We start from the raw sequence: 13,254 nt of genomic DNA, 5'->3' as shown, positions 1-13,254 counted from the left end.
CGTGTTTATGATCAGTGTTTCTCTCTGTAGTATCTGCCAAACTGACATCACTAGATGAATAAGTTTGAATGGAGTTTTTAAAAGTAGGAAAGTTAGGATTCAAGAGGACAAATTGGGGCATATATTCATTTATAGGAAGGGATGGGAATGATTTACCAAAGGAGATGTTCGATAAATTTCCAGTTTCTTTGAAATCATTTAAGAGAAGACTAAGTAAACAACTGATCAGAAATCTGCCACCTGAACAACAGCCGTAAATGCAGTTCAATGGTAAATGATAAATGATAGAATCCTTTTTGATAGTGCCGTGAAATTGTTGTGGAATAGTGAAATTAAGCGGGAACAGATCTTGTTGTTAGTTATGAACACTGTGCCATTCATGACAAACTTTGGAATAGTGCTTAAGGTTCTGTACCCAAATCTGGTGCACCTCATATGCCTTATATATGGCTTACTAATACTAGCTGAGGGAGTGGGGGACTATTTTACTCGAGAGGAAGCCATTATCAGTACATCACTCATTCATACAGAGAGAGAGACCGAGCAAGTTGACCTGAGTTTAGGGCAGTGTAGCTGTGAGCTTGTATTCGGGAGATGGTAGGTTCGAATCCCACTGTCGGCAGAGAGCTGCATGTCGTCAGGAGTTAATTAGAGCTGTAGTTTCCTGTTGCTTTCAGCCGTGAAGCAGTATCAACATAGCTAAGCCATCTTAATATTATTACAAAGCCAATCAATCAATCAATCAATCAATCAATCAATCAATCTCATCCAGACTGCTGCCCTTGCAATTTCCAAAAGGCTGCTACCCTCCTTTCGATAAAACATTCATTAGTCTCATCTCTTGACAGATACCCATCCGATATTGTTACTGATCTTTTATGGTTCACCTGTGGCTTGGATACCTATTTCATTGAGGTGCACAAGCCTCTCCACCACAGTAAGGTCACATGGTTCATTGGGGAGGACAAAGAGCTTAACAATGGCGAAATCATTACCGCTGATGCTAATGAATATGATACAAGCAACAAAGATAAAAATAAAATACATAACATCTCTGCCCTAGTCATGTGTAATAAACAAGGGTTGCCATTGTCGGTGAATTAAGAGGTGGCATGGCAGAGCAGCGCAGAAAGAAGAAAATGATAATATTTGTTACTCTGCAGTGAAGGAAGTGTTCAAGCTCACACTGAAATACATTGAACAGCATCCAGCAGCAACACTTATGGATGTATTATGGGTAAACAAATGGAGAGATGCACCTGCAAAATCAAGAAAATCTGCTTTCAAATAGAAGAATGTTCTGTAGTTTTTTCAAGTAAACTCATTTTTATAAAGTAAATTTTTTGCAGTACTATATGTTTTATTATTTTATCAGACATAGTGTCCGACCAGCAGGTCTGCAGAACTGTACTTGTCTTATGGCTGGGGGTCATTTGAAATTAGCGATACAAAACGTGTGACACAACGTTACCTTGCAACCGGTGATGGATGGCCATGACCGAGAGAATGTAAGACATATTTGTGATCATTTGATTCTGAAGTGAAATTTGACACCATTTTTTCATATTTATTTCATTATACATACAAAAGAATAACTTCTTAAGTATGTAATGCTACTGTTGTTACAGTATGTGAAATTCTGTTTTTAGTTACTGTAAACCAATTTTACCTTACTTTCCTTGTTGAAATAAAGGTGTTTTTTTTTTTGTTTTTGCTCCTGGGATTATCTAAAAAAAATTTAAATGTAGCAGTCATGCCCTGGTCCCATAAGTTATGGATATTAGAGGATCTACTGGAACTATTACATTCCTTTTGTTGTATTTCAGGAACTAACCCTGCATTTCGATTACCTGCACCAACCACTGCTAACAACATACATACTCTGAGATCAACGGAGAGAAACAACAATATAACGCAGCCACAGAACTTCATGCAGCCACCTCAGGCAGGAGTAGCAGGGTATGGCTTATGTAGAAATTTCTTAGTTTCTTCAGCATTGATATCCATCGGGCAGTGTTTTTTAAATGTTCCTGCTTAATGCTGCAATATCCTCTTGAAAAATCATCTCCCATTCTTCCAGGCAGGCCTTCCTAGGTCCTATAAGATGACTGGATGGTGCTGATGAATCCTTCTTCCCAGCTGGTCGCATAGATGCTCAATAGGATTCGAATCGGGGCTTCGAACAGGCCAAACCCTCATATGATGAATAAGTTTGTGTGGTATAGGAAACTGAAATAGACTTTCAACCTATTAGGTCATGTTAGATACATTTAATGCATGTTCGAAGAGACACGACCTAATAGGTTGAAAGTCTATTTTGATTACAATGCGGTCGTGAAATTCACTATTCATTAACAGTTGGAAAGATCACAATATGAAGATAAATTTGGAATTCAATAGGACAAATGGGGGCAAATATTCATTTTCAGGAAGAGGAGTGAAGGATTGGAATAATTTACTGAGATGTTCAATAAATTTCCAAATTCTTTGCAATTATTTAAGCAAAGACTAGGTAAACAACAGATAGAGAATCTGCCACCTGGGTGACTGCCTTAAATGCAGATCAGTGGTGATTGATCGATCGATTGATTGATTGATTGATGGATTGATCGATCCAAAACACACTCGTATCTCAGCAGTGTTGCTCTAAGCAATGAGTCAGTACAATTAGCTTGACAATGGCAAGTGACACTGCCTAAATACCGTTTCTAAACCACGTATCTTTCAGTTGTTATTGTTGATACTACATGGAAGAGGAAAACATTTCTGTTTCTGTAAATGTTTGGTTGCTCACAGTGCAGCGAGTATATAACACTCTAGTGATTTGAGTATTATCCAGAACAGTAAAATTAAACCTTTTAAAACAAACTTTTTAAACTCAAACTCATAATTTTCCAGTCCCTTCGAATTCATGTTAGTGAGAATTTCCTCTAAAGCCTTCTTCTTTTCCTCAGACATATCAAGTGGATGTCCTCCATTTTTCTCGGTCCTGAGCATCTTCCTTCTCTCGGTTATAACATCTTACTTTCTTTCCGTCTGTTAGCATTCCAAATCTTTTCCTTCATCTTTCTCACCCTCTTCTCTCATATTTTCCCCTCCATGATCATCTGCATTAGACAGTCCCTTCATAATATGTGATCCACCCAATGTGTTTTCCTCTTATCCTCATCAGCTTCTGTTCTCTTATCCTTTTCATTACATCCTTATTTCTTATTCTGTCTGTCCATTTCACTTCCTCCACCCTTCACCACAACCAGATTTTTTTTGCTAGTGGCTTTACGTAGCACTGACACATATAGGTCTTATGGCGATGATGGGATAGGAAAGGCCTAAGAGTTGGAAGGAAGTGGCCATGGCCTTAATTAAGGTACAGCCCCAGCATTTCCCAGGTGTGAAAATGGGAAACCACGGAAAACCATCTTCATGGCTGCCGACAGTGGGATTCGAACCCAGTATCTCCCGGATGCAAGCTCACATGTAAATGAGACTCATAACGTGTAATAAAGCAAGCTCACAGCCGTGCGCCCCTAACCGCATGGCCAACTCACCCGGCCAACCACATTTTAAAACTTTCCAATTGCTTTTGTTTTTTATCATCCACATTTCAAAGCAATACTCTTCACGGTACACTTGGCAGACATCTTCTTTATTTCAATTCAGATTCTCCTGGCTGTCGGCAAACCTTTTACTCTTCTAGAAGCTCTCTTTCTCATAGAACTTCTGCTTCTTACTTCATCAGTACAGTCTCTATTCCAAATCACCAAATCACCTCTTCAAGCAACATCTCCTCTAGTAATATCGTGCACTTCCTTTCTAGTTCTCATCAGTTTCGTCTTGCCGATATTCAGCTTCCTTCCAAACTTTTTTCCCACTCTTAAAATTTCCTCCATAATTTGCAGGTATTCTTCCATTTCAGCCAACATATGCATATTTAACAGTCTTTTTCCTCCTCCTGACATTTTTCAAGGCCTTCTTGATTAATTTTTCTATACATGCATTAAAAATAGTTGGTAACATACAACATTCCTTTCTTACTGTTCTTCCAATACCAATCTCATCCATTTCATTATCTTCAACTGGAATTACCACTTTATGTCCCATGTATAGCTCCTCAATTAGTCTTCTTTCCTTTCAGTTTATACCAATATCTTTAAAAACTTTTAGCAACACACATCATAATAAAGCATACTGATGTAGTATTAGCATCAGAGCAGTTCTCAATATGCCATAACTGCCTATTATGTAACTTTTTAGCAGTGGAAGTTGTTTGTAAATGCTACTTTGCAACATTTAAAGGAAATTGTATCTTTTGTTACAGAACAAAGCGTGCAAGTGCTTCCAGTAATTCTCAGGGAATAAAACCTATTCCAGGAGGTGGTAAACCCCGTCCTGTGGTTAGAAAGAAGAGTATTCACCCCAAAGTGAAGGCTTTGTATGATTATACAGCACAAGATTTGGATGAAATTTCATTTAAAGAAGGTGATATAATAGAAGTCATAAATGAACGTAAGTATTGTGAAAATAATATTATTGATGTGCTTGATAAGTACAGGGTGAGGCAACTATTGTGCCCCGGGACATGTATTTAAAGTAGCTGATGACTGATAGCATTCATGGCCTCACTGAATCTGGCCATAATGTGATAAATTGTCGTATATCCTGAGAGGTGTATCAGTTTATTCCGTACACTTAATGTATGAGTTTACATCACAAAAAATAAGTTATGAGAAATGAAGGAGCCAGAATCATTGGCTAATTTTCTCTCCATAAACATACTCCATTGAATAAACTGACATGTAAATTGTTGAAATACCTGCTGGATTGTATCTGTTTTCGCTTTTCTGTTCACAGTTTGTCAATCCATCCTTAATGTTGTAACAGCTCCAAAGTCGGCACTATGCCACTATGGTATTTATTTGCATTCTCCTCTCATCTACTGTGCCTTTTCAGAACTCCCAACACATGGATGGGTTTGCAGATGTACGGTTGAAACTGGTTAAGACATCCCTCTCTAGCACGTTTCCCTGGTTATTACACCATTATTCCGAAGTCCTAGGATGTGCCCTATTAAATACATGCTGAAACGCTGGGTGGCACATTTATGTCACTCTTTAGTACGTTTGTAACTCCCACCATCAAAAATTAAAATTAGCTTTCCTGGCCATGTTGCATGCATGACAGGCCAGCGACAATTAGCCTGGGTAAGGATTTGGTAGAGGACTGAATTTCATGGCTCTGGAGCCGGTTGCATGTTGGCCTACAGCTGCAGGGGGGTGTCAGTCCCATGCCAGTCTTATTTACTTTGCGTTTGATGTGTTGGTGCTTTATTTTATGTTCGTGAGGCCTCTTGCTGACAGCATGGGTTTGACCCTTTTCTGTGCTTAGTCGCTAGTCCACCTAGGCCTAAACTAAGAACTGATTGTTCAAATAGAATCTTTCAGGTGATGTGGAGGCGGAGAGTATCAGCGTGCGGGAGAAATGTTTGAGCGGGCAGTCCGTGGTGAGTCGTGATCCCATGCCCACAGTTACTTGTTATTGGACGTTAGTTTTTATGCATGTCATCATACACAGCGGATCGACCGTGCTCGCGACATCAGTACAGAACCCCATAGTGTACCTATAAGAAAGTAGAAATGGATTTCGACGATAAACAAAAGTTAGGCCCACTCTCATCCATTTGACATTGGATAAAGTATTTATTTCTCATTTTCAATTTAAAAGTTATTCATGTGCTTTTTTCTTTTCCTGTGTGATGTACAGAGGTTGTTATGGAACCCAAAATAGACATTGATAACATAATAACTTTAATATCAGAAATATCAATGGTCGCGTGTTCGGGAAAGCATGATATCATTTAGACCCGTTATTGAGAGATTATCCTAAAAATTGTACCCATCTACTTCTCTAACGAAATGTGAAGGACACAGCATGAGTGAACTATTTTTGTATTTTCTTAAGTGTAGAAGGTAAACGAAGACTATGATGGTCCATATTTATTACCCACACTGTTGTGTACGTAAATTAGGCCTACTGTACTTACGTATACAGCTGACATGTTGGTACGTAATTTTATGTTCGTAAATGAATTGTGTATCAACGTACATAAATGAGGCCTATTGTATTACGCATACTGGTTTGCAGGACATTCAATTATGGAGAAGAAGAAAGCTAGGCAGTTTATAGATGATGAAAAATTCAAGTTTATTGAGAAAGTGGATGCTAAACCACTCATGAAACATGTGCAAATCGCCCAGATGTTGGACTTTCCTGTGACAACTTTAAACATAATTGTAAGCAACGTGTGTAGTTCACGTTTCTAAGAACGTTTTTCCTTGAAGTTTATGCTATGTTGGTGTTCTTAAAATGTACGAAGTATGTCCAGAAAGTAAGTTCTGTTTGGTAATAAAACTAAATTGTGTACAGATACAGAAAAATTATTTATTGCACAAAATTCTACAACTCTTAAACTACTTTTCCACATAACTGCCAAAATTTTGCAGGCATTTGTCATAGCGGGGCACAAGTTTTTGTATTGACGTCCGAAACGGGGGAGGAGCTTACCGTCAGCTGTTTCCAATATGGCGGCGAGATAGTGACGGGATGTAAACACGACAGTGATCGGGTGTGCGCCTGTAGGATTTATTAAGTGTTCAAAATGTCTTTGGTGTCGTATGCGTAACTGTTGAGAGTTGTCGGAGATTTCATGCGTCCATTAGTGGAAGGGGAAGAGATATTCAAGCGTAATTACTTGATATGTGTCGGTAAAAAGTTTGAAACAGAAGATGAAACTGGTTGTGTTTACAATCATCCCACATCGATTCAAAACCGCACAAAGTTAATGTTGTCTTGAACAAGGGGGTGACAATGTGAAGTGCAACTGTATATGTAAAGCGGGTTTGTCAGAGAAATGTTACCGCTGACACGCTAATTCACCTTAACAGTTAAGCTACTGTAATTTTCCACTATTAGAGGTTATGGAGTAATTTCTTAGCCAGGTGACGGGGGAGTTACCTGTTTTGTAAACTGTAATTTTGGGGAAGAAAGAAAATAATAATTCTACTAAGTAAATGTTGTAAAGCAAATAAATCCTAGGCTTTATACAGGCTTATGTTGGAACAGCCCACATAAACTTAAATGTTCTTCCATTTTTACCATCAGCACAAAAGTTAGAACTTAGAACCGACAATAATAAGTATAAAAAAATTATAACTACCTACAGAATATGCAGAGCAAAGTTGGAAAATTATAATTTAAGAGTACTATAACCTCTACAGTCACAGCTGTTTGTGGTTGAAGAATACTTGGTTTGTCCAATTCTACCAAATAATTAGGTTATGGCTTCTAATTTATGATGACCGGGCGAGTTGGCCGTGCGGTTAGGAGCGTGCAGCTGTGAGCTCGCATCCGGGAGATAGTGGGTTCGAACCCCACTGTCGGCAGCCCTGAAGATGGTTTTCCGTGGTATCCCATTTTCTCACCAGGCAAATGCTGGGGTTGTACCTTAAGGCCACGGCCGCTTCCTTCCCATTCCTAGACCTTTCCCGTCACATCGTCGCCATAAGACCTCTCTGTGTCGGTGTGACGTAAAACAAATAGCAAAAAAAGCTAATTTATGACGGCAAAATACTACATATTTTCTTTCATTGATAGAAGTATTATATAGGCAATTTAAATTCAGTGCTTAATTACTATCAGTTAAAGATATTACTCACATGTAGATAGTTAATTTACTGTCTGCTGTTACACATATGAAGAAGTTTACAAAGAGCGGATTACATTCTATGTGCGGCACAGAAGTATTAGGCTACAAGTTTATCAGTATTTTTGATGTAGCTAAATCTTTGTGAATACAAATTAGAGATAATAACTATCAATGAGTACAATAAACAGTACCGGTACCTACGCTGTGGAAAGAAGTCGTCTTCACGAGAATGCAGACTGCGCACTGTCATGTATCGCGCAACGCGTTTTCCAATTGACAGCGCGGAAACCCATCTTTCTCTCTGAACTTTTTGTACAGGAAAGTAGTGACCAGATTTCGCATCCGTTTTATACGATTTGCAACCTTATACAGAGCAGTACCTCCTCAAATTTGACAACTTTCTTTCTGTTTCCATCACGACGTCAATGCTTCGCCATGTAAATATACCTCACCAGTCACTATGTTGCAGCTTCAACATTCTACCGCGTGGCTGCGCCATCCAACTTTTCTGACGTCAATACCTTCTTCATAGAAGTTTGCCGCCTGTGTCTTCAACCAGTTGGAAACATTTTGTTTCAGCTCTTCATCACTGTTGAAGTGTTGACCGCCAAGGAAAGACTTGAGATGTAAGAACAGATGAAAGTCGCTAGGAGCGAGGTCAGGGCTGTACGGAGGATGGTCAAACACGTCCCAGTCAAATCCCTGTAGGAGGTTTTTCGTCACATTTGCAGTGTGTGGTCGTGCGTTGTCATGAAGGAAAACAACACCTTTTGACAGCAATCCTCGGCGCTTATTCTGTATTGTGCGGCGCAATTTCCTAAGTGTCTCGCAATAAACATCTGCTGTCATTGTTTGACCACGCGTTAAGAAATCAATGAGTACGATGCCTTTGCAGTCCCAGAACACTGTGCAAATCATTTTTCGAGGTATTAAGATTTGTTTCGGCTTAACCATTGCTGGGGATGAAGTGTGCCTCCATTCCATTGATTGCCGCTTACTTTCAGGGGTGTTGTAAGTAACCCAAGTTTCATCTCCTGTGACTATCTGTGTCAGAAATTCTTCGCCGCCTTCATTATAACGGGTCAAAAACTGAAGTGCGCTACTCATCCGTTTTGTTTTGTGTTGCTCCGTAAGAATCTTTGGTACCCAACGTGAGCAAAGTTTACGAAATTTCAGTTTTTCGGTAACAATTTCATGAATTAGTGATCGTGAGATTTGAGGAAATTCCATAGCGAGAGCACTAGTTGTAAACTTGCGGTTTTCCCGGATCTTGTCATCAATCGTGTGAACCAGTTCTTCTGTAACCAAAGATGGACGCCCAGTTCATTCTTCATCGTGCACATCACTACGTCCTTCATTGAACTGTCGGACCCACCTTCTCACCATTGAATCACTCATCGCATTTTGTCTGTAAACTTTGCAAATTTGCCGATAAATTTCAATTGGTTTCACTTTCCTAGCATTCAGAAAACGAATCACAGATCTGATTTCACAAGCGGCGGGATTTTCAATCAACACCGACATTGTAAACAAGCACAACAAAGCGTACGTGGCTGACAGTGATCTCAAAATGGCACACGCTTCTTCTCCTTGATACAGAGTGTCTACCGTGCATGTGCAGAACTGCGATCACAGCGCTGCAGCGGAGATAAATTGAAACGGAACTTACTTTCTGAACGTGCCTCGTATTATTTCTATATTTATTTCATTAATTATAATTGTAAACACTTGTTTCTTTGTTTTTATCATAATTGTTTTTATGTTCAAACCTAACCTTAAATTTAACAGCAAAGTTGATTTTCAATTTTTAGCACATTCCCTCTTTATGATGCTATTTTGTTTCTTTGTTTCTTTGTTTTTATCATAATTGTTTTTATGTTCAAACCTAACCTTAAATTTAACAGCAAAGTTGATTTTCAATTTTTAGCACATTCCCTCTTTATGATGCTATTTTTTTTGGTCCCCTCAAAAACATCCTAACCAGATCTGGCTGTATTATCTTCTGTTTTCCTGTGAAATCTTTCTTTTTTTTCGATGGGATTCTTGCTTATTTTATCTCATTATGTTACCTTGGAAAAGTGTACCTGTTTTGAATTCTATGACTTGCCAGATGTGTTTAATATGGATGTAAACATTGTCTCTTGTAGTACTTTTGTCTATTGCACTTTTAGTTTTGATCTTTCTCACGTGATATAGGTATTTTATTTTGTATTCTCTAACTCAGTCTGCCTGCTGTCATTTATTGATAGGTACAGTGCTTTTGCATCCATCTCATGGCGCAGGCCAGAGCAACTTGTAGCTTCCACCCAAGTCCCAGCCTCATCCATGGCTGTGACAATAGGGAAGCTGCTGGGGTATGGGTGGTGCTGAGTAATGACATTCAGAGTACAACCAGAGCGTCTGAGTGTTATGAAAGGTGTTGCTCATAGGGTTAGTCATGCTGCAATATCACTTTCTGGTCCAGTGAGCAAAGCAATGGCAAACTACCTAACTCATCTTGTCTAGTACATCTCATTTTGGTGCTGCCATTGGTTTTTGTGGTTTTTCTATAACTGCATAGTCTTTGGTGGTGCTGTGTGAGCATCCAGCCAGCCTCTAGGCTGATGACCTTACAGACAGACAACTCAAATATGAGTAGAAACTTAGATTGGTCAGGTATATCTAATTTATTTTGGGTGAATACTGAAGATCACTTATTGCTTCTTGCTAAAGACCTTGAAATGGTGGATAAAACTATTTGAACTACTTTTTATCAATGCTGCAAGGAGACAGCATAGACCAGAGGAGATAAAATAATGGGTCACGGACTAAAGTTGGTCATATTGCTGGTTGGTGATTATTGTGTAGGTCAGGTTTCATATAGGGGTTGTACATCAACCACTAACAAAAAAAACAAAAAGCAAAGCTGGAATGGAAAGCTATTCATCCTGATGCCTCAGCCAGAAGGAAAACATAAGACAGTTCTGTTTGCTCAGATAGAAAAGTACAAGGGGCAAGCATGAGGCAAGGTTCATATGTGACACATGTGATCCAAAACCTGGTTTACATGTTTAGAAGTACCATACATTGAACAGTTGTAGGCCATAAGCACTGAGAAACAGTCTTTGTAATATAAATTGTATCAGCTTTGTAAATAAAATGATTTATTCCTGTAGAATAATGACAGGGGTACAGGTAGTAATTTTCTCCTAAATAAATCATAGGCTTGCTTTACGGGAGCAAAAGTTGGATGGACACAGGATATCTTATTCATAAGTTAGAAGTAACAGACATGAAAGTAGCAAGAATGATTGCTGGTACAAACAGATGGGAGCAATGGCAGTAGGTTACTCAGAATGAGGAGATAAAGGCTAATTTTAGGAATGAACTCGATGGATGAAGCTGTACGCATAAACCAGCTTCGTTGGTGGGGTCATGTGAGGCGAATGGAGGAGGGTAGGTTACCTAGGAGGATAATGGACTCTGCTATGGAGGGTAAGAGAAGTAGAGGGAGACCAAGACGACGATGGTTAGACTCGGTTTCTAATGATTTAGAGATAAGAGGTATCGAACTAAATGAGGCCACAACACTAGTTGCAAATCAAGGATTGTGGCGACGTTTAGTAAATTCTCAGAGGCTTGCAGACTGAACGCTGAAAGCCATAACAGTCTATAATGATAATGTATGTATGTATGTATTTATAAATCATAGTGAAATGCCTAATTGAAGTAGGAATGATTAACATATTTTTCCTCCTTGCGTGGGTATTTGATAAAAGAGTCACAAAGTGTTTGTCATATTGTGTTCCAAATTCACTGTGTTGTAAAAGTGAAATCATCATTGTATGCTGAAAAACAAAGAGTAGTGACATTGCAAACATTATCTGCATATCAAACAGTAGTGAATGTCACCACTTCAGTGACATTGGTCGTAGCAAGATGAACCTACAGCCCACACAGCGAAGGGGTCATTTGCCCTTCTGCAGCAACACTTTGGAGATCGTTTAATTTCCTGTACCCGGATCTCATGTCTCCAAACACCTATGTATGGGGCATGCTGAAAGAATCTGTTTCCCGATCAAATGTCCTACCTAGGAATGTTCCAAAATTATGAGAGAAGATACAGTTGCTGTAGTATTCTGGATCCTTGTGGTCACCTGTAATTTCACGCAGATTATTAACGCATTGACGACCGGCCCTGGAGATCTCAGTAGTACTGTGGCCAACGATTGACAACGGTCCCCGGAGATCTTCGTTTTTACACATGGGTATCGTTTGTAGCTTGTTGTGCTATGTGTTGGCTAAAATTTTAACTACTTTCAATCAAGTCATGGAGTAGAGGGATCGTAGATTTTAGTGTCGATGTATTTTTTTTATTGTACGATAGTTGTAGCCATGGAAACTTTGTATATACTAGGGTGTTCTTACTTGCTGAGAATCATTGTACAACGTGCCCTATATGATGACAAAGTATTTCAACAATACAGATTCATTATCTGATATGTCACATGGGTGATGAGCCATGAGAATTCTTGTAGTTTTCAGCCGACAGTAGGTGACGCGCTACGAGAATTCTCTTTTTTATGCACCTTGTATTTTCTTGATTATTGATCAAATTGTGGGCGAGATTATGAGTTCCAAATGGTGTAATCTTGGAATATAAATTATTGCTGCATCTTTCTTTCTTTAAACCTTCATGTATTTAACAGTATTGAACCCTTTAGGTCCTTATTGAGGGATACCTACCTTCCTTACCTATCAGCAAAGTTCATGAGATCTGTCTCTTGGGTCGTTTCGGGTTCTTCGTCACTTGCTGAGGTAAAGGTAGGGTTCATTAATTCTAATCTATCTACTGTAATGAAAGGTCTGTTTAAAAGATTCCTATTTATTCAGGAAATTCTGAAGCAATCTGTCATTGGTATCATAGAAGTCAACTGTATCCACTGGACACCACAATCATTTTTACATAATGGTCAGAACACTGGTGTGAGACTTTAACGTAATTGCCTGATGGGCATTCTTACTAGAAACCATTGTCTCAATTATTAATCATTTAAGAAAGGAAAGTCTGGAAATCCTTAAATTCGGCTTCCATGTGAGACCACATGTACCATCATAGTGATTCGTTATGGTCCAGCCCTCGTAACACGAACTCTGGACTCTGAGTATAATTAAGGCCGTCCAATCGGTGTGTGCCACACAGTGGTTCTACGGCATGGACCCTTAATTGAATCGATGTGACCTGCGTCTATGTCATGGACCGACATCTAATCTTCTAAGTTACTTTAAAGTCATTGTGGATGATGACCGCAAGGAAATGATGCTACGATGGCATATGGCCCTAATCTAAGTCACTGAGGTTGATGACCCCCTGACCATCCAAGTTTCTAGGCTGAAGGCTAAACACAATTAAGTTACATCGGTTGATGACCAAAGTTTCCACTTTACTATCCCCAGCACATTCACTGCTCAATCAATCAAAGTTCAATAATTACAACAATAGCAATGCTCACAAACTTTGTGGCAGTAAAATCCATTTCCTTCGGATATGTCCCTTTAATCTTTACTTTATT

At 39.1% G+C, this 13,254-nt stretch overlaps 1 protein-coding gene across 1 annotated transcript in view; it reads left to right on the top strand.

Moving 5' to 3' along the window:
- LOC136874177 (unconventional myosin-Ie) overlaps positions 1–13,254 on the top strand; it is a 458,144-nt gene that overhangs the window by 434,129 nt on the left and 10,761 nt on the right. Inside the window, exons 23-24 of the mRNA XM_068227689.1 lie at positions 1,827–1,959; positions 4,319–4,506. Coding sequence (XP_068083790.1) covers positions 1,827–1,959; positions 4,319–4,506 — 321 coding nt within the window. The remainder of the gene's footprint in view (positions 1–1,826; positions 1,960–4,318; positions 4,507–13,254) is intronic.

The sequence above is a fragment of the Anabrus simplex genome, chromosome 5 (assembly GCF_040414725.1).
Source record: "Anabrus simplex isolate iqAnaSimp1 chromosome 5, ASM4041472v1, whole genome shotgun sequence".
Taxonomy (NCBI): domain Eukaryota; kingdom Metazoa; phylum Arthropoda; class Insecta; order Orthoptera; family Tettigoniidae; genus Anabrus; species Anabrus simplex.
This window is presented reverse-complemented; position numbering and strand designations above follow the sequence as displayed.